Source organism: Cryptomeria japonica, chromosome 11, assembly GCF_030272615.1.
Source record: "Cryptomeria japonica chromosome 11, Sugi_1.0, whole genome shotgun sequence".
NCBI classification, from domain to species: domain Eukaryota; kingdom Viridiplantae; phylum Streptophyta; class Pinopsida; order Cupressales; family Cupressaceae; genus Cryptomeria; species Cryptomeria japonica.
The window spans coordinates 320,490,256-320,511,523 of record NC_081415.1 but is presented as its reverse complement, the minus strand read 5'-3'; the positions used below and the strand labels follow the sequence as shown (position 1 = coordinate 320,511,523).

At 39.1% G+C, this 21,268-nt stretch overlaps 1 protein-coding gene across 2 annotated transcripts in view; it reads left to right on the top strand.

Annotated features, from left to right (window-relative positions):
- The window catches only part of LOC131065047 (ABC transporter B family member 28), a 193,187-nt gene that overhangs the window by 51,361 nt on the left and 120,558 nt on the right, over nt 1-21,268 (top strand). For both annotated transcript variants that reach the window (XM_057999418.2, XM_057999419.2), the window contains exon 3: nt 6,578-6,601. In XM_057999418.2, coding sequence (XP_057855401.1) covers nt 6,578-6,601 — 24 coding nt within the window. The remainder of the gene's footprint in view (nt 1-6,577; nt 6,602-21,268) is intronic.

Below are 21,268 nucleotides of genomic sequence, written 5' to 3'. Positions count from 1 at the left end.
AATAACCAAAAGACTCTGGAACAAAAACAAAAATGCAGGCTCGTTATTGAAACTGTGATGGAGTGATTAGAAGGAATTCAAAAATCAGGCACAAAATATTTTATCACCTTGAACAGAGTTTATGATGGGGCGTTAATGGTAATGAAGGAATTGGAAGCTGAAATCATGAATTGGAAAAAAGAAGATGCTAAATGGGCAGCAAAAGCAGCATAGATGCGAGAAGTGGAAATCTATAGAAATGAAGTTTCTCGCTGAAAAACTTGTAGTTGTCTTAGATGGTAGTATTCTGTATATTTGCCAGAGGAACATTGAATGGAGGAATTCCCTAATAAAGCAAACCTACGAGGAATCAGTAAAACTAGTGAATTGGATCGCAAAATTAGTTGCATCAATGCGAAATGAACTTGTGTGCATCGGAATCAAGTGCCTAAAAGATGATGGTAAGACCCTCGAAGCTGCGGAGGTTATAACAAAATCATTTGAAGGCAAAATTAATTATGTCAAAGAGGCAAAGGACTTAGTTTCGGATGATTCGTCCTCCATCGCAAAGATTGAATCTCTTCTGTTTTTATGCATCGAACACCTGGACAGTCATTCTGACAAAGTCGCACAGGTTCGTAGGGGAAAAGAGGTCTGGAAGCAGAGGATGATACACGTGGGACTCCCTCATTATGCCTCAATTTGGGATTTCTCCGTTGCTTACGTTGGATGGAAGAATACAACAACTGTGACAACTGTTGAGCCCAATCAGAAAGATTCATAACTGCTTTCTTATGATTAGTTATGGCAGATTCAGTTTTTAATTTTACATAAATTTCTCAAAAACTTCGGGGCAGAAATCTTGAGTTTCCGTGTTTCCCTCTTTAAACCGTTAGCCAGGTTGTGGCTATAAAAACTATTCTTTGATACTCTAAAAAGGTCCGAGAATTTTTGTTTAGTGAATGGAAACAAGTTCTTGATACTTCATCTATTTTTGAAGATATGAGGAAAGATATTCATCTATGAATGAAATATATGAAATCGATTTTGACAGTTTGAATCTGTGTGTTAGAATCTGAGGAATATATTTCTGTGTGAATGAATTCTTGTTCAAATTGATATCATTCCTCATACTGAAAATAGTTACAAAGTTGGGAGTAAAAAATTCTTCTTTCTTTTCTGTGCATTGAGTTGGATCAGTTAAGATAGTCAGTGAGCTACTTTCTTAAATTGATATATGAGTATCTTGCATCTTCATAGCATGTTGATGTATGGAGATGAATGCCTTTAATGCTTTTGGATTAAAAGTGTACATGAATTCATAGATGTAATTAATTCATTGAAGATCTTTGAAGGGAGCTTTACCTTAATTCAGAGAAGAATGAATTATTTTCGTTTATCCAACTGTGTGGTTGCAAATTTGTCTTTAAAGGGTAACAGAGGTTAAGTGAAGAATTGAGATCTTGACAAATGACAAATTTGTTAACCAACACTCTATACCTTTGGAGGAGAATCCAGCATCACAGCTGTCCTAACATGGCTGAACAATGATAATTTGGAGCAACCTATTGCCTTCTTTAGTGAGGGATTGAAGGATTATGAGCTCAGGTTTAGCTATGTAGAGAAGGAGGTCCTCAATGTTGTAAGAGCATTGAAATGTTTAGACACATGCTGTTTGACAACAGGATCCAGGTCTTAGTTTCACATGCAAGTGTCAAGGATTTCCTTCTAAACAAGGACATCAGTGAGAAGAAGGTTAGGTGGATAACCAAGGTCATGGAATATGACATCAACATGAGGATCACCAAGCATGCAAGAGGCAAGGGCCTATGTGAACAACTTGTCTCATCTTTTGAGACTCCTTCAGAGGTTGCCCTTGTGTTACAAGAGTATCAACCAACTGGCAATGACACTCAGGTCAATTGGGTCTGTGACATGACAACCTTCTTAATGGAAGGTAGATACCCCCAAGGTCTAAATAGGACCAAAAGAAGACACTTCAGGTTGCAGTCCATCCCTTATGTCTTAATGGATGGCACCCTTCTCCAAAGAGACTCTAATGGAGTCCTATTAAGATGTATTGAGCAAAGTCAAGTCAGCAGATTATTAGAAGAATTTCATGATGGCTCTTCAGGGGCCCACTTCTCTGCAAGGACTACAACTATCAAAATAATGAGGGTTGGTTATTACTAGCCAACCTTATTCAGTGACTCACATAGATGGGTAAAGAATTGTAAGAAATGTGCTTTATTCTCTAGAAAGCAAAGGCTAGCTGCCCTTCCTCTCCACCCTATTCAAGCAGATCAACCATTCACACAATGGGGTTTAGACTTCATCGAGGTGATAAATCCAACGTCTAGTGCTGGTCACAAGTGGATCTTGGCCACAACTGACTACTTCATTAGGTGGATGGAAGCAGTTGCCTTAAAGGACACCAGAGAGGCCTCAGTGTTGAAATTCCTTGATGGAATTGTGACAAGATTCGGTGTCCCCTCCATCATGTCAGATAATGCCAAGGAATTTGTTGGAACCCAAATCAGTTCTTGGACAATTAAGCATGGTAATACTTAATGACATCATCCAATTATTACCTTCAAGGTAATGGCTTAGCTGGATCTTCCAACAAAATCCTCATCAGGATAATCAAAAGGACAATTGAAGACAATCAGAGGTCCTGGCATATTAAGTTGAGGACAGCCTTATGGGCTGATAGGATCACATTGAAGGGGGCAATTGGTAACTCCCCTTTCATGCTGGTATATGGGAAGGAAGAAAGACTCCTGTCTTCCCTAGAGTTACCCTCTCTTGAACTAGCACATCAGCTAGAATTGATAGAGAATGATGCCATGACAGTATGGCTAGCTGAGCTAATGGAGCTGGAAGAGGTTAAAAGTCAGGCTATGCATGCACTTGAGGTTCATCAAGAATAGGTCAAAAGAAGTTTTGACAAAAAGGCTACTAATAGGGTCTTCAAAGAGGGAGATCTAGTCCTCAAGTGGGATGTAGACAATGCCAAAGCCGGACGACACTCCAAATTTGATGCTATCTAGAGTGGTCTGTATGTTGTCACCATTTGCAAGGAGGCCAATGCATTTCATATCTTCAAGCTGGATGGTGAAGTTCTTCCAATCCTAGTGAATGGGATTTATCTCAAGCGTTGCTTCTAAAGAGGGTTTTGATGACAATGTAATTATTAGATCAGAGGTTGTTTTGCTTTCATAAGTGCTTTTGCACTTGCTGCATTCTCCTTAAGAGAATGTATGCTCTCGTTTCCAACTTCCTTCCAAGTGTTGGCACACTTCTGTTTTGGGTCCTTCAAATGACTCAGTGCCCAATGAATCCTTAAGGCTTTTGGATTCCATTCTTAGCAGGCAAGCATCCCATAGAGGTTGCCAAAATGTTGTCATTTTATGACATCCTTGTCCATCAGTGAGAATCGATCAGAGATATGTTCCATGGACCAGCATTTCCCTAGTTGATCAAGGACAAAGCCAATGGTCATGAAGTGTTAAGTGTTGTCTTGTTGGGAGGCAAGTTCCCAGAATTCCCAAATTCCAAGCCTTTTCCTCATGAGCCCGGAATCTCGGAACCCCTAGGTTCCAAGCCTTTTCCTCGTGTCCTCAGAATCCTGAAACCTCCAGGTTCCAAACCTTTTCCTCATGACTCCGAAATCCCGGAAGCCCCAAGTTCCAAGCCTTCTCCTCATGACCTTGGAATCCTGGAACCCCCAGGTTCTAAGCCTTTTCCTCATGACCGCGGAATTCTGGAACCCCCAGGTTCCAAGCCTTTTCCTCATGACCCCGGGATCTTGGAACCCTTAGGTTCCAAGCCTTTTCCTCATGACCTCAAAATCCCAGAAACCCCAGATTCCTAGCCTTTTCCTCATGACCCCACAATACCTGAACCCCCAGGTTCGAAGCCTTTTCCTTCATGACCCTGAAATTCCAGAATCCCAAATTCCAAGCCTTTTCCTTCATGATCCCGGAATCCCAGAAACTTTAGGTTCCCGACTCCTCTCCTCTTGTGGCAAGACTCGACGCTCGACTTCCAACGACTTGCGACACTTCCAGATGATGTGATCAACACTCAAGGTTCTTAATGCTCCACCAACCCTTGCAACTTGTCTACTTTCATTCATGGAGCTACAAGGGCACATTTAATGCTTTTTGTAGGATTGCCATCAAGTGGAGTCTAGGGCCATGCTTATTTATGGTTACTTGATGGCCTTCATGTTAGGCCTACATGCTTTGACTTTGGAATGCCAAGCAATCCACCTTCTAGAAGTACTTTTCTTCTTAGGATTGCCTTGTTAGGGTATGGCCAGGTAGCTTGCGCGCACACCATGTCAGGTCTATGCTCCTCCCTGCCTTCCTTGACTAACATTCCTTTGTGCATGCCAGGGTCAAGGCTTCCTCTCCTTGACCATTGGTCTCTCCTTTGCGACCAATCTGCTATATATAGGTTGTTAAGCCTTATTGTAAAGGGTTCTCTCCCTGCTAGCCTGAGCTATCTTTTTGTCTTTCATTTCTCTTGAAGACTTGTATATTTCTTGCATTTCTGCAACCGTAAGTTTTGCCATTGGCCTTAAAATGAATTCAAATTATCATTCTTGCCTCCCTTCAACTTATGCATGTTGTGTATGTTTCCTTACCTCCATTATAAGTGTATGTTTTGTGGCTTTCTCTCATGTATATGCTGTGTTAACTTGTTTCCGAGTGTGACTTGTGGGAAACCTTCTCCCCTTTGACATTCAACAAATTCTAACCTCCATACATGCGTTTGGGGTCATTCATGCAATTGAAGTTTGTGCATTCCCATGGTATTTCAATTGATTCTTTGTGTCATTTCAAGGTGGAGAGAGGAACATCTCTTATCTTGGTGCATTACCTCCTTTCATTTTAGCATTTCCTTCGCCCCTTTTCCTCTGCAAGCTGTTAGGATAGGTTTAGAAGTAGAATTTGGAGTGTTGAGTTAGTTCACCACCTGCACTTGGATTGAGAAGAAAGCCGGCCTTCTTCAGAGATTCAACCCCATTGTGCAAGGTCCCACACTTTGGGGTTGTTTCCATGTTTCACAAGGTTGCTGAGTTGATAGCTTAGCAAGGGTGCAAACTTTTGTGACAACAGTAACTCTGTCCATTCCTCAACTCCTCTTTATATAGGCTTTTCAAGGAATAATAACAATAATAACTTTTTTCTCTTCTTTTCCCTCCAAATTTGATTTTCGAAAAGTGACTAGAAGGACCTCTATAAATATGCTACTTTTTTGGCCTCATTCCTAACTTCACTTTTGGTCCCTCTTTTACAAGTTTTTAATAATTAAATATAAATTATTTTTTTAATGAAAATAGCTTAAAATTATTTTTCAGTAACTTAAATTATTAACTTTCCTTGCACTTAAAATTACTTTCTCAATAAGTTAAGTCGAATTATTAAATTATTTTCCTTGCACCACCCCATTAACCTTCAGGAATAAAATAATAATAGTTAGTTTAGGCCCTTCTAATTAACTTTGCTTGAAAAAGTGGGCATGACACCAACCTCTTGGTTCACAAGGATTTTATATGCTTATTGCATTCCATTACTTATTGCATTAGTTATTTTGCACATGATGTATCATATTTGGACTGCACTTTATAATAATAGAATCTAAGTGTAAGACAATCCAAAATGCCAAACTTCACCAATTACAAAATCCTGTCACAAAGTGGGGCTAATTCTCTACATTGTAGTTTCTTTGAGAAATTTTTCTGTTAAACCAAAATAAGGTGGATGAAGTGGGCGATTTTCTTATAGTCCAATGGCATCAATATCACTAGAAAAGTTGTTTATCATGCAGAAGTGATCTATCACTATCTCATAAGGCCTCATCGCTACTGCCAAAATAAGCTCCAATTTCCAACAATGCAAAATCTCTCAAAAAAATAATGCTGTCATATTGTTGAAATCATTTTAAAGTCCAAAAGGCACAGGAGATTTAAAATATATTTGTCTAGCTTCTTAAATAATAGCATAAGGAGTGAAGATGAGATCCACTTTCTGGTTATTTTTCATAAAATCAGCTTGACCTTTGATAGATGGTTCTCTGATATATCAGATAAGTATATGTCCATGGTTGCAGCATATGGCTTGGGAAGTGTGTGCCCCAATTAAAATCATTCTAAAGATTGAGTTTAATGTAAATAATTTATATCTTTTGTGTCTGCACTTTTATTTTTGATATATAGATATAATGTATTGATTGGGATCATAATTCGCCCTGGAGATAATCTATAATTCCAAAAAGATTTCATTGTAATGTGAAGAGGTCCCAAGTTGTGCTTTGGACTATTTAAACCAACAACCAACTGATATGATAATGAAACGAAGCTGGTTGCAATTCCCTTGCTTATACTTTTATCTTGAAAATAATGTCACCTTTTCCATTTATCCTTGAATTTTGAAGCTGTACAACAGTAGCATGCTATTTCTTATCAGTTTTTAAAAGGTTAACTGCATTTGGAGAGCACTGATCTATATGTATGAATCTGTAAAAAGTAGAGCATTGCTATTAAAACAGCTACCTTACTGATATGTCTGTGGGAATCTTGTTTTTGCAGGTGGAGTTCTTCGATAGGCATAAGGTAAAGGGTCATCTATTTTCTTCATATTTTTGAAGGATTGCTGGCTTTCGAGCTTGAAATCTCTTAGAAATACCTAATAATTCTTGTTTTTCTTGCTCAAATCATTATGGAATGTCAAATTGTTTAGTGATTCTTGATTTCATTCTTTAATAAAGTTGCTGGAATGGTATATGAGGTTTTGAGGTTATAAAATGTGCTTCTTGAATGCAGCCATCCCCTCTATATTTCATAATATGGCATATGTTTACTGTAAAGTGTAAAATCTACACTACCAAACTACAATTCGTAATTTAGAAGAATATTTGGAATCATAAATTATACCAATGGGCATTATATGGTATTATGGAGGATAATATTTTTATTCCATTGATAGTGTTTATTTCAATGCTAGCTAGTATGGGGAAAACCTGTCATAAAGTTGGTGCCCTCACCCCAACTGTGGCAATATCTTTTGTTGGACTGGTGATTGTTGGTTAAGACATATTTGTTGGTCAACTGTTTGTAGCTTCCATTTGAAGTACACTGGCTAAACTGACAAGGAATAAATAACATAACTGTTGTGCTCTACCAACATCCCCATCTCCGACAGGGACCCCTCACTGCCTCCAGATTGCTCTGAGTATGCAAAATTCAACTGTTCCGCCTTCCACTCACCTTGTCAATGCCGAAGGAAATACTGAATTTGCATAATGAAAGGTCAAAATTTTAAAAGAGGCATAAAACAAATTCACAGGTCACATTCTTAGTTGTTTTGCCCCTTTGTTCGCCAAGGAGAATACCGAAAATCTTTGTGTTAGGATGCAGAAATAATGCAGGGCGAAATCATAGGTTGCTTTGTTTTCACCTCATAGACCCCGATACAAACACCGATATTAGTGTCTAAGTGTTTAAAGCCGAGGGTAGAGCAAAGTTCGTTTTTCTTTAAGGGCTCCATGTTACATCTAGTTTGATTTAGACTTGCTTTCCTCAAAGTAAATATCGAAAGGGGAGGCACTTAAATCGCGTTTTTAAATGTTTAAGAACCCAAAAAAAATCGCTAGAGGGGCTTGTTGTGACGTTTTCACACATCGCCCCATTGCAAATGGGGACCCCCTACTTTTTAGGCCCTCCCGATCTTTTGGCTTGCGTTTTTGGGGTCTTTTCGCAACAGTTTCGTCAGTCTCTATGCTTTGCAGGTGTTTGAGGGTCATTTGGGTTTAATCTGCTTTTCGTTTGAGCAAGTTTGGTGAAGTCTAGGGCATGTTTTGTACTTTTTTAGGGTTTTTGCCTTTTGTCCTAGATTTTAGGGTTTTTTGTTAAGGCTTTGGAAAAACTGAACATACGACTGGAATCAAGACCCCTCAAGGAACCTCTTAGTAAAATTTGAGCCAAAATAGTGCAACTTTCTATTTTTAGAAAGTTCCTATTTTTTAGGGATTTTACTGAGTCCCAGAATGTCGTCATTTTGCCAAAAATCAAACTTACTATTTTTAGTAAGTGCTTTTCTGAACTATTTTGCCCAAACCTTGACATTTTGTAACACTTACTATTTGGGAAAATCTATTTTTGGCAAGATCTTCACAAGAAAACACTAAAAGCTGAATATCTCCGAAGACGTTGAAGACTGAACGTTCCTGAAGACCATTTCTAAATCGGGAAGAGTCAGAAGGCATACAAGCTGGATCAAAATGGTTAAGTTTGGAACTCCTATTCTAGAAGAGGAGAGCATGCAAAATCATCCAAGTCCAGAAATTCACATCATCAAAAAATGGTTAAGTTTGGAACTCCTATTCCAGAAGAGGAGAGCATGCAAAATCATCCAAGTCTAGAAATTCACATCAATCCACCAATGTCATCCTGATCCGAAAATGGCCTGAAATTTGACTGTCTGAAAACTTGAAAGATCTTCCAAAATCCAGAATTTGCATTATGATTCCTATGGACCTGAAACCACTCTCAAACATCCTGACAATATATATGAAATATAACTTAAAGTATAAGTGCCACTTCCATATGTCTTTTTCCTTTCTTATACTTAAATGTTATATTTCATATATATATCCTGACGAAGAGCCTGGAACTTGTGAAAAACATCAAAATCCTCCATGCATGAAGAATTCCGCCCAAGGAAATGATTGGGTGCCAAACTGAGGCAGGCAAGGACAGATGGAAAATTCCATGAATCCATGGCATAAGCAAAATTCTGCCCAAGTATGTAGTTGGGCGCCAAAATGGGTTAGGCAAGGATAGATGGAAAAATCCATGAATCCTTGGCTAAGTGTGATTTGCGCTAGGACATGAGGAAGGGCGCCAAAATGGGATTCCCATGGATAGAAGGAAAATTCCATGAATCCTTGGCCAGATGAAAAATCCGCCCAAATGTTGACTTAGGCGCCAAACTGGACATTCCATGGGAGGCGTGGAAAATGAAAAAATTCCAAGGCACAGTGAATTCGACGCCCAAGTTAATAAGTTGAAATTTTTGCCTAAGGCATGGAATCCAAGGGGTCAAGGAGGAATAGAAAATAAAATTCCCCTCGGGCAAATTTTTGAATTTGCTATTTTTAGACACCCAATCTCGCTGGAATGAGGAAATTGTTATAGATTCGGAATCGTGGTAGAATTCTCCATCCAATGAACTTGGCTCCTAAATTTTAGGAGGATCCCTAAAAAATAGGGATGTTGAAAAGAAGACACGAACAATTCACAAAACAATGAATTCCTTCCCTAGGAGGAATTTCCGCCCCAGCCTTGTGGAGGGCGCTAGAATGAAGAGTGCATGGAGAAACAGGCAAATTGCAAGAGTCTTTGACCAAGGCATTTTAGCGCCCAAGTGAGAGAAGGAGCGCCAGATAGAGGGATGCAGGGGATCCATGGAATTGAAAGAATTCCACACCAAGTGTAAAATGCCGCCTAGGAACATAGGAGTGCGCTAAAATGATCTTCTCATGGACAGTGCACAAAGAGATGAATTCCTTCATCGGGGAAGAATTGCACCCAAGAAGAAGAAATTCCAAGAATTCTTTCCAAAGGAAAATTCCTCCACAACAAGAAATCACATCCAAGGATGAATTGAAGATAAAATTTCAAAGGCAAGGAAGGAATCAGGGATGAACTAAACAAGGAATTTCCCCCAGGAAAAGTTTTTTAAAAATCCATTCCCGGGCATCAAATCACATCCAAATTTCAAAATTTTTTACAGATTTGGATTCGTAGGAGAATTTTCTCTCTCCTGGACCGTGGAACCCTAATTTGGAAATTTTCCTAAAAAATAGGAAATGTGCAGAATTGATGAAAAACCTTCTCTGAGCAAGGAAAGTTGAAGAGACTTCAAGAAAAATCTTCTTGAATCGAATTTTCCCCCTCCAACAATTCCAGATGTGCAGGAGCGGATATACGACGGCGAGGTCCACTTGCATGGCGAGGATCTATTGAACACGTGGCAGTAGAGTGGCGCATTCATTACCGGAATATTTGACCAAATGGTGACCCGGTCATTGCATGTTGAATTTATGGCAGATTCCTTTTGCATGCAGCCGTCGCATGTGGAAATGATGGTCATTTTTGACATAATGGGGTGATTTTTGCATGGATGAATGTTCAACGCATGTTGGGCGAATTTGAAGGTGGTGCATTTAATGCGCAATTGATGCTATTTTGGGTACTTTTGAATTAATTGTATATGGGCATGATGGGTTATTAATTGGAGATTCCCACCTTGTTGCATCTTGAGTGGAGAATCTTTTAGGGAAAACCCTAATTAGGGTTTGCATGTAATCATGGCTTGAGGCCTATATAAAGGGGTGACCCCCCTCATTTGTAAGGAGGGAGCTTTGTATGAAATTGTTGCGATAGGTTTTGAGATAATAACAGTGAAACATTGTTCTCTGATGGTGTCCACTTAAGTTATTTTTTTCAAAACTTGCATGGTTTCACCTTCCTCACTTAGAGTAGAATTAGTATAGTGCTTTGATTTCAATGGAGAATGTAATGGTGTTTGATGAATTTCTGTGGTTCATACTTTTTGCATCTTGTTGATTGTAAGTTGCAGTGTAAAGTTAGCCTGAACCCCTTAAATTTGTGCTAAGTTCGATTGTAGATGGTTGTTTGGATTGCGCTGTTTTGGGTATTCAAATGTACTTTCTCGATTTGAAAATCCTCTAGCATCCCTAGAAGATTGCACCGGTTCTTGCGGAGTTGTAGTTGATCTTGGCGAAGCAGAGCTTGGTTTATTTGGAATTTGTCCACTAGAGCACTATTCATTGTTATCACTGCTCTTAGGAGTAGATTTAGATCCTTCTAAACCCTTTCCCTTTTACTTTCAGTTCATTTTAGACCGTTCGAAGCAGAAGCATCATAGAATTGCCATATCTGATGATGGAGTTCCAGCCACAGCAAAGAAGTGAAAGAATGATGCAAAAGTAAGGCCCCTTGGATTACCAGCAATCACATCAGCCAACTGAGTCACGTCTATAGCATAAAGGAACCTTGGAGTCGATTGTCTGATCTTCCTGCAATCTTAGCACGCAATCACACTTTGATCAAGAGAGAGTGAAGTGACCATTAGGCAACTTTATTCTGTGTTCGACGCTATCATAAAAAACACGTCAACAAGGCCGAAGTCTCAAAACAAAGACCAATGATCGAAGTTCTTAAAGCCGAAAGTTGACATTCAAAGAGGGCAAATTATTGTTTTTTTGTTCTTTCTAGGCTGAGAAAAACGTCGAAAATGGTGAAGACGTTTTCAAAAACATGATCAAGTTCAGCATATGTTTGCGACTTGATAAGGCTAATAAAATCTTGGAGAATGCTTTAAATGTCATAAAGATTTAGCAACAAAATGTTTCGGTGTTTTTGATCAAAATAGAATTTGACCAAGTTTTGAGTTAGTAGCCCCTTTGTTAAGGCCGAAAGAAGGCCCGATTTGCCTAAGTTTCTACAGCACCAAAGTTTGGCTAGGACAAAATAATTTTTTCTACGTCCTTATGAGGCCCGATAAAAACATCGAACAAAGTTTTAGGTGTTTTAAAAATAAAAAAAATAAAAAAGTTTGGCAGAAGTATGAAGTCGCTCTTTCGGGAGAAGTATGAAATCGTCCTTTTTGTAAACATCGCCCTTATCATCCCGCTAAAACACCGAAGTTCGAGGTTTGGAGAGAAAAAGTAAAGTTTTTTCAAAAGTGATTATTGCCTATAAAAACACCAGAGTGGTGTTGCCTTATTTGAAAAAATTAGAAGCAAAATCATATTTTTGGTAAACCTTGATAGAAGCCTCGAAAATAATATCGGCTTCGCATTTTAAATTGAAAGGTCAAGATTTCAAAAGACAAGTCAAAATCGTAAATCGTTTGTTTCTTTCCTTGAAAGAGCCGATAAAAGTCCGAGAATAGTGTTAGTGCTTAAGCATTTGGAGGGAGGCAAATAAAGTTTGGTGTTTTTTTTTTGTGTTTATTCACCCAAAGCAAAGCTATGATTGCCATAGGCCTTGTTCTTGTTTAAGCCGAAATAAATCCCCAAAAAGGCCCAAGATGGCTTTAAAAACATCAAAGCACTCAAGACATTTGCCATACAACCAAGTTCAGCATTAACATCGCTGACGAAATATTGAAAGTAGTTCAAAACATTTTAAAACAAAATAAAGGCTTTCATTGTGGCATTCAGAGAGGAAACGTTTTCAGAAAATGCAAAAATAATGGAGTATTATACTTCGCAGGTTTTTTGAGATTTTAATAACTTGGAACTTGTTGTGACCATTTCACACATCGCCCCATTGCTGATGGGGGCCCCCTCTTTTCCCGCTTTCTATGTGTTTAGGTTAGGGTTTTGGCAGCTTAGCGGGCAATTTTGTGTTTCTTGCCTCGAGTCTCGGAGTTTTTGATCATGCCTAGTGTCGTTTAGGGTTTTTTGAAGTTATAGGATCAAGCACGTGAAAATTTGAGATTTTTAATGATTCTAGTTTTGTCTAAGTGTAGACCTTTTGAGCATTAACGTGTTTTTGAATGCCCACTTCGGTGATTTTAAGTGCTAAGGTGTTTTTTAGACCTTTTGGAGTTGTTTACTCGCTCCTAGGGAGTTATTCAAGTTGATTTCGCACTTTATCCCGATAGATTTCCTTGTGTCAGACTCCAATTTTTGATGAATTTGCCCAAGTCCAGTTGATTTTTATTGAGTTTTGAAGTTTCCTAGTGATTTTGAGTGGAACAATTATCATTTTTCGGATGAAAATCCATATTCTAAGGGTTAAAAGGTCAAAATTCCATACTAGAGGTGCTTTTCCCCTCATATTCCTGACTACCCATGGTTTTCCCCACTCAAAATCCAAACTGGACAAGGATTTCCCTTGGAATCCATACTTGCCTCATTTTTCCACCACTGTGAATCCATACTAGGATCGATTTTCCCCAGGATGCATTAAATTTTGACTAAGTGTTAGGATTTATCCTGACTACCCACGTTTTTCCACCAGGGAGTATGGATAGGATTGCGGATGACATTTGTCTTGATTCCACACCTAGGTTGATTTTCCTCCAGGTCTTTTGTGACAAGTTTTGAGGATTTTTGTGCAAACACTCAGTGTTGACTCAAGTCGATTTTCCACTGAGAGAGATTTCCAATGTTTTGAGTCCGGATTTTCATCCAGACTGGTGTCGTTTTTCCACCAGAGGGGTATTTTTGTGTGAATGACGTAATTTTAAGTGGAATTTTCATTCCAGACCTAGATCGATTTTCCCCTAGACTCTATTTTGTGCACATTTGATGATTTTTAATGGGATTTTTTATCCCTACTGGGATCGATTTTCTCCTAGAGGGGATATTTGGACGATTTTAAATGATTTTAATGGGATTTTTTAATCCTTAAATCGATTTTCCCCAGTTGGCCCATTTTGGATTTAAATTGAAATATTTTAATAAAGTGAGCCCCATTTAATTGTTTTTTAATAAAAGGGGATGATTATTTAAAAAAAATAAAAAACAATTAATGATTTGCAATAAGTATTTAATGTTTTCAACCTTCTAGAAGCAAATCGGTTTCTACCAAGCAAGTATAAGAACAAGTGTTTTATTCCACATTGCTTGTGTGGTGAGATTTGATGACAAAAGCGAGTTCATATAGGGAGAGATCCAGCATTATTTTATTATTGAGTTTGCCAAGTGTGTTCATGCAAGGGCGATTTTCTCCATAGTTGGCGATTTTGGAGGAAGTGTTCAAGTGAAGTGATTGATTGAAGACTATTTTTGCTGCCATTTTTTCCTCCATTTTTTTCAGCTTTGGCGACATGTTTGCTGGCTGCCATTGATGCCTTAGTGCCAGGATTTTTTGTGAAGATCGCCATTTTTGGTGAAGATAGCGATTTTGTGTGCAAGGGCGATTTTGTGTTTGGGGGTTTCTACCTCCAAACTTGGGCGATTTTCATTGATGCCACCATCCTTGCTTGCTGTTCTCAGACTTGATTTGGCAGATTGGAGTGTGCTTTGAGGACATTTTCAGACTTATGGCGTCATTTTCAGACTTGTGTGCTTGACGCCATAGCTCGAAAAATTCGATTTTGGTTTTGCAAGGGTTTGGTGCCATATTTTGGTGGATTCCCTTCATGCTTGGTGGCTGCCATTGTTCCCTACTTGCTGTGATCATTGTAGATCTGAGTCTTGTTGCCATTGCTCCCTACTTGCTGTGATCATTGCAAATCTGAGTCTTGTTGCCATTGTTACAGCTGATGTGACCTCCATTGTTGGCTGATCATCAATTTTTAGACTTATACTTTATTGCCCAGCCAACCACAACTTCAATGATTTACACTTGGAGGCATTTTGGGGATCATTTTCAGTCAATCCTTAAACCATTTGAGAGCTGTCATAGGTCTACAACTTCATTTTGGCTGCTTGTCCTCAAAAAACTTATCTTTTACGAGCCATACCTATGTTCCCGAGTTTGATTGCTTTCGTCATCAAGATTGTTTTTTATCAGATTTGTGCATATTTTGAATGATTGCAACATGTTTTGAGAAGTTGATTTGTATAGTTGCAGGTTGTTTTCAGCCATTGTTGACTTCGGAAGGTGTCCTCAGACGTAATTTTGTGTAAAAACACAACTTTTCACATCCTTCCTTAGTCATTGTTGATCCGGTATACTCCTTTGCACTTTAATTCGCACAAAATTTCTAAGTATTAGGAGGTGTTGATTTCATGAGGGTTTCATACCCTAACCTTGTCATATTTTGTATTTAAATTGTTGAAATATATCAAGAGAGTGGATTATTTTCTTGATTTCCATACCCTAATTAGTCTAAATCATTAAGAAGTCAAAATTTTTATTAAGAATATTATTATTTTTCCTAAGTTCTAACTTCAAGCTTCGTACAAGTGCAATGTCGAAGTCCGGACTTAAGGAAAGGAGAGAACAACAGAGGATACTTGAGACTAGATTCTATCCGTAATCCAGGATGTCATCCAGATGGAAGGAGATAACGGACACGAACATGCATTTCCTGAACCTGAACCTGATGCGACAACGGATGTTTGGAGTTGGAAGCCAGATTCCTTCCCCAGTGTATGTGAACATTATGAAGAGTGGTATTTTTCAAGCCGCTAGATTTCCACATACCATACAGTGCAGTGAGCTTATCCTGGAGTGTGCACGATGTTATGATCCTCGCTCTCGAATGATCAAGACTCCTAAGGGCGTCGTCATTGCCTACCTTGCTGAGGATACGATTGCTGAAGTGTTTGGAATTCCACGTGGAGAAGACATGAAGGATATAACTAAAATTGGATATGAAGATCGATATAAGAAGATGGATGCGTGTAAGACCATGGTGAATAAGGAGTGGATGATCGAGCCTAGGCCTTGTCATTCCAAGGCTCCCAAGACACTCATGTGCACAGACTTCAAAGAGGAATATAGTGATTTAGTATTCCTTCTTAATCGAGTGATGGGGATGCCGCAGGGTGTAATATACGGTGGATTGATGTTCTATTTTGTCTAGGATTGTCTTAGAGGGACGTTGATAAATTGGTGTAGAATCATAAGTGACAATCTGGACTTTCAGCTGAGGAATGTAGAGTGGTCCAAGTCATTTGCCATGACTTCCTACTTGGTATACTTGCTTGCACGGTTTGTTACATACAAAGGATTGATATGCAGAGGTGAAGTCAGGAATGGGCAAGGACAATTCAGGAGTTATGAGTGCTATCCCCAGCTAAACATGTATAGAATTGAAGATTATAAGAGAGTGAATGATGTATTCACAATGTACATCATGCGGATGCTGCAAGGCGAAATTCACAGGAGGTTGTCCAAGGAGGCAACAAAGCTGATAGAAAAATATGGATTGTGGTATATTCAGTTTCCCACTTTCACATACCTTAGGATTCATGGGTTTCAATCCGAACCCTATAGACTTCCTAGGTATCCTTCCGACATAATGATCTTGTTGGAAGTGGTGAGACAACTTCTAGAGTTTGATTCCATTCAGAAACAGAAGCATAGGAAAGGTATGACATTCCCTATTTCAGTTGGGAAGACGTTGGAGGTTTGCCAGTCTGCCTCAGCCGCCAGCACTGCGAGTGAGGAGCTTGCATTCCATCGATTTGCAATCTTCAACACAAGAGAAAGATTTGATCCAGATAAGAAAGTTGGAAGGATCAGGGGAGAAAAGTTCATCCACAAGGCAGACATAGAAGATTATTGGCCAACTTGATGGACGAGCAGGCAGTGAAGAAACGAATGTGGTCTAGGATGTCAGTGGATTTCATGAGGAAGTGTGGACTTTTCCTCATTCCTGATCAGGTGTTAGATGACAAAGATCATATGCATCCACAGTATGAAAATGAAATGAAGAAGGCAATCTTATTGCCTAATTGGTCAGAGTTAGAAGAGATAGATTTGAAGATATTGATGAGAGAGGTCTTGAGTTTCTCCCGTGCATGGGTAGATATTCAGATGAATAAGTTAGTTGATATGGGTGTTTCCTTCACTTATGAAAAAATGAAGCCGGAAGAATCCGCTTCCGAGGATGATTAGAGGACTATCAGTGATGTCAAGATTCATGTGGATGAGGAGAGTCAAGCTCCCAAGAGAAGGAAAAACATGCCAGGAGAAGTCAAGGCCAGAAGGAAGAAGATTGAGAAGGTCAAGAAGAAGAAACAAAAGACTATCATTACTTCGCCTATCATTCCTTCACCCCCTCTCAATGTCTCATCAATCAAGGAAGTTGAAATGACAGAACAGAACAAGGAGACCCAACAATGTTCCAACACTATACTACCAGAGAATGTTCAGGATTTACATGCCACAACGACATCTTCTCTACCAAATGAGAATGATGATTAGCCGGGATCCCCTACTGTCCTTTTGGAAGTTAGTTTGGGAAATGAGGTATATGATTTGACCAGGAGCAATCCTAATGATGATGACGATGTTATCTCGGCATTGAGAGGGCTTGATCGAGATATGTGTCTCGATGATGGTATGGAGATGTCCACTATTCCTGATTGGCTAATGAAGAGTATGGAAAAGAGTAAGAAGATGGTAGAGGTACAACCTATTGATAACATTGATGACTACTTAGCTAGGAGCAATAAGGAGAAAGAACCCAAGAGAGCTGAGATCTTGTCACACATAGCTAGAGATGAGACAGGAATGCAGATTGCGCAGGTGGCTGTTCCTATTGGAGGTGTGACGGCGAACATTGCTACTCCTATGGATTTCCAGATTACTTTAGTTGCCCTTGGCCGTACTACAAGAGAGCAGGAATTTCAGGAGGTTGGTGATAACCTTAGGGCGATCGACGCGAGATTGGACAAAGAGATTGAAGAGTAAGAAAAGTACATAGAAGAGAATATCAAACTTAGAGAGTACATTGCAGGGATAAGGCATGAGAATCCCACCCTTATTTCCCCTATTGCAGTTGATCATGGACTATATTCACACTATGAGGCAGCAAGAGATACACTCTCGGAGGTGGAGAAATGGATTGAAAGTGCAAGAAAACAGGCGGATGGTTTCCTTACTCAGTTTGTCCAAGCATATGATAGGACAACAGGGCTCATGTTAAGAATCCAGTATTTGGAGGGAGTTTGGGAAGAATTCCGGCCTATCTAGGAGAGGACTATTCCACGCCTTAGAGCTTTGAAGAAGATTCCCAAGTCCACATTAATAAGGGAGAATATTGTGCACAGTGGAGACATACGATTCCCATGGCTGGTATTGTTCATTGGCCATGAAGAAATTGTCTTATGAGAACGCCCAGCTGAGTTGTACAGAGATGGAAGGATCAATTCAGGATATTCAGCTGAAGATCCTTGCCTCAATTGAGGAGTTATTGGGTGTTGATGTTAGTGATGCTAGTGGTTTGCACTTAGCCGAATTAAGAGACAAGATGAAACTTATGTATTTTTGTCAATTGGACTCTTTGAAGAAGAGTCAGATGGATGATTTGGTCTCTTTGTTGATTCATGTTCATAGTTCGCAGAAGCTCATGGCAGATTGGGAGAACACTTTGGACGCTTGCTCAAACACATTGGACGTGATTGATTTACAACAAGATACCTTACCTAGCATTTCCATGGAGGAGTTAGATTCTGTATTGGCTAGATTCTTGGAGTATGCTAGGAGAGAGGGAGATGCAGGGAGGAATCTTCTAGGAGATTCCCTATTTGATGACAAGGTATCTTTTTATTGGGCCATGTTGGTGGCACCATTTTTGATGTAAACCCTAATTAGGGCAATTCTAGGGTTTTGTTGGCATGATCTTGGCCCTTGATTTAGTTTTAATCTTGGCCATCCATTTTGTATGAGACTCTATATATACTTCATTGTCTCTCATTTGTAAGAGAGTTTTTTGCAGAATTGTTGTATATGTTGTAGCTATTTGAATCTAAATCAGTGTTCAATTTGTTGTTGATTTTGCTCTTCAAATGTTGTTTTGCATTCATGGTTCTCAATTCCTCCAAAGTTAGATTAGAATTTTAGACTAGAATTTGTTTTCATGTTCGTTAGATTGAATGAAAAATTTGTTGAGTATATTTGTGTGGAATCCTTAATCCACACCACTAGCCTCTTACCGTTGGTAAGTGCGCCTTGTGTGGTCAATTAGAAATTTGAGTAAGCTTAACTTCAATTATTATGCGTCCCTTGACAAGCATCAACTTGTATGGTGTCAACGTTTGATGGTAATAGTTTGAAAATCCATAAGTATACCTTAGATGATTGCACTAAGCTTGTGTCAATACCTGTTTGTGAGACCTTGCCTAGTTTGATTCCACTAAATTTGTTCTTCATTTCCTACATTCCTAGTTTTAGAATAAATTTCCTGAACCCTTTTCCTTTTGCCCATTTTTTTAGTAAGAATTAAGTCCAGAACTACATTGCTAAATCCTAAGTTTTCAACACACCTATTCCACATATTTCATGATCAAAGAAGACAATCCGAACATTTGTGTAAGTCCCCAAGTGAACATAGCAATTCACATCGACCATTGAGTTACCCACTTGTCAAGACCTGACATGTAGAAACCTGTTGACGTGTATTTTATACACAATCATACACAGAATAAAATACCAATAGGTATCTTATCCTCTCTTGAGAAAATAGTCTCTAACTGCTGAAGATCTGCAAAAGGATCAGTTAGATGGACTCCAAGGTTCTTTTAGTGGGGTCTCCACGTGTGGACAAGCTTTTTAATGGTATGATGTGATTTGCTGTTTCCTCCAAGGCGTCTTACGGATTCCAAAGGCTCGAAGATTCTACTAAACTAAAAAGAGCTTTCAAAAAAAAGCAAAAGGACAGGGTTTAAGGAAGTCTAATCTAGCCTAACCCTATGAACGACTTAGCATGAATGAGATTTGGCAAGACTCAACCAACTTCAATTTTGCCATAAGATAACAACTCAATTGAAATTAGTGCGATCTTCTAAGGTAATAATGATGTTCAATGCATCAAAGACCAAGGACACTACTACGAAGGTACATATCCTAGATATGAAAATGCTTGAAGGTTAGGGACTCAAAATGTTCTCCAGTCGACCACGCAAGGCGTTCCTACAATCAGCAAGAAGCTAGTGGTTTGGATTGCGAATCCTACCAAATATCAAATCTCACACTTAGTCTTTCAAATTAACAAACTACTTTGATTGAGCGTGATTCAAGTACATCCAACAACCATGAAGATAACTTAAGAAATTTGCAACAAAACACCATAACTTCAATATTTTATTGATTTCCAAGTCATCATATACAACAATTGCTTGAATTTCTCTCTTCAAGACTCAATCTTGCTACAAAATAAGAATTGCTTCTAACTCTAATCTCTCTATTTCACTCTTATCTGACTATTCGACTATTAACTATTACCAAATGAAATGAAAAATGGGGGTATAAATAGCATCCCCAGTTACAATGAAAGGTCCAGATTGAAAGTAAATCAACGGACAAGATCATGACACCTAAACCCTAATTAGGGTTTGTTACAAATGACCTCCTTTTTACTGAACAATATTAAATACATAGCCAAATATTAAATTTGGCACAAAAATCTAGGAGGTATCAACCAATGAGAAATAAGATGTCATGTCATCTGTAACAACCTTTCATCTAGAATCTTATTCCCTTTCCAATTCTCTTTCTTAGCATATGCAATGAATTTTGTCACGATTCCTTCGATTTCTGTGATTGGAATCTTGGGAAGATTCTTGATACTCTCTTCTAAGTGGATGACCTGATCGAATGCATCTAGAAGAGCTGCGTCCCAAGTAGGTTCAAGTTCCTTTGTTCTATCAATCAGGAGCATGGTGGCATACATCTGATCATACTGTTCATCTGTAACATCTGCGTCCTTGCGAAAGATAATCTTGATTCTATCCTCAAATTCTTGTATATCTACATCTGTCTCGACCTCGATCCTTCTGCCAAGAATGGTACGAAGTACCTCAAATACTCTGTCCTGGATCGGATTGATCACCTCCTCAACTTGACCACATCTAACACTGATGTCCTCGAAGAGAACACTCTTTATATGGAGTAAGGTTGACCACTGGAACAAACTGTGAGAATCACCTTCTAAGATCCTCTCCTGCGCTAAAATTCTTCTGGATGTGTGTCTTATTACTTTCAAGACAGGGATGACAACGTCCTTGGTATGGGCAAATGCAGCTACTATTGCCATCAATCTGTGGATTATCTCAAGGACTTGGATAGCCTGATGGGTGATCTTCGACATCCTTGAAACAAATTCTATGGCCACTGTATGAGATCTATCCATCCAACTACATGTACGCTGGACCAGGTTCCTGAATCGTTTTGCTTCATTGATCGATTGAAGGGGCAATGCCTGCACTGGTGATCTAACTGGATCCCGACGTCCCAAAGGTTCATTGATGTGACTGAAATATGTCCTCCATGCACCTCTCTCTCTCTCAAGCTTTCTATTCTTTTCCACTTCTTCTCTAAACTTGTCCTTCAATGCCTCAAATGTGTCGATGGCATCATCTAAAGTCTGCTCTGCTGTGGATGGTCCTAACTCAAAAGTCTGTATATCATAATCTTCTGCTAGGATCTCACCCTCATATTTATCTGCTGCCGGTGTAGCTATCTGCAGTTTTCTAGACCCAGTCTCATCTCGAATCATCTTGGACATCTTTGTAGCCTTCTTCTTCTCTGTTATCACATGTGAACGCCCAACAAGGCTCTCTA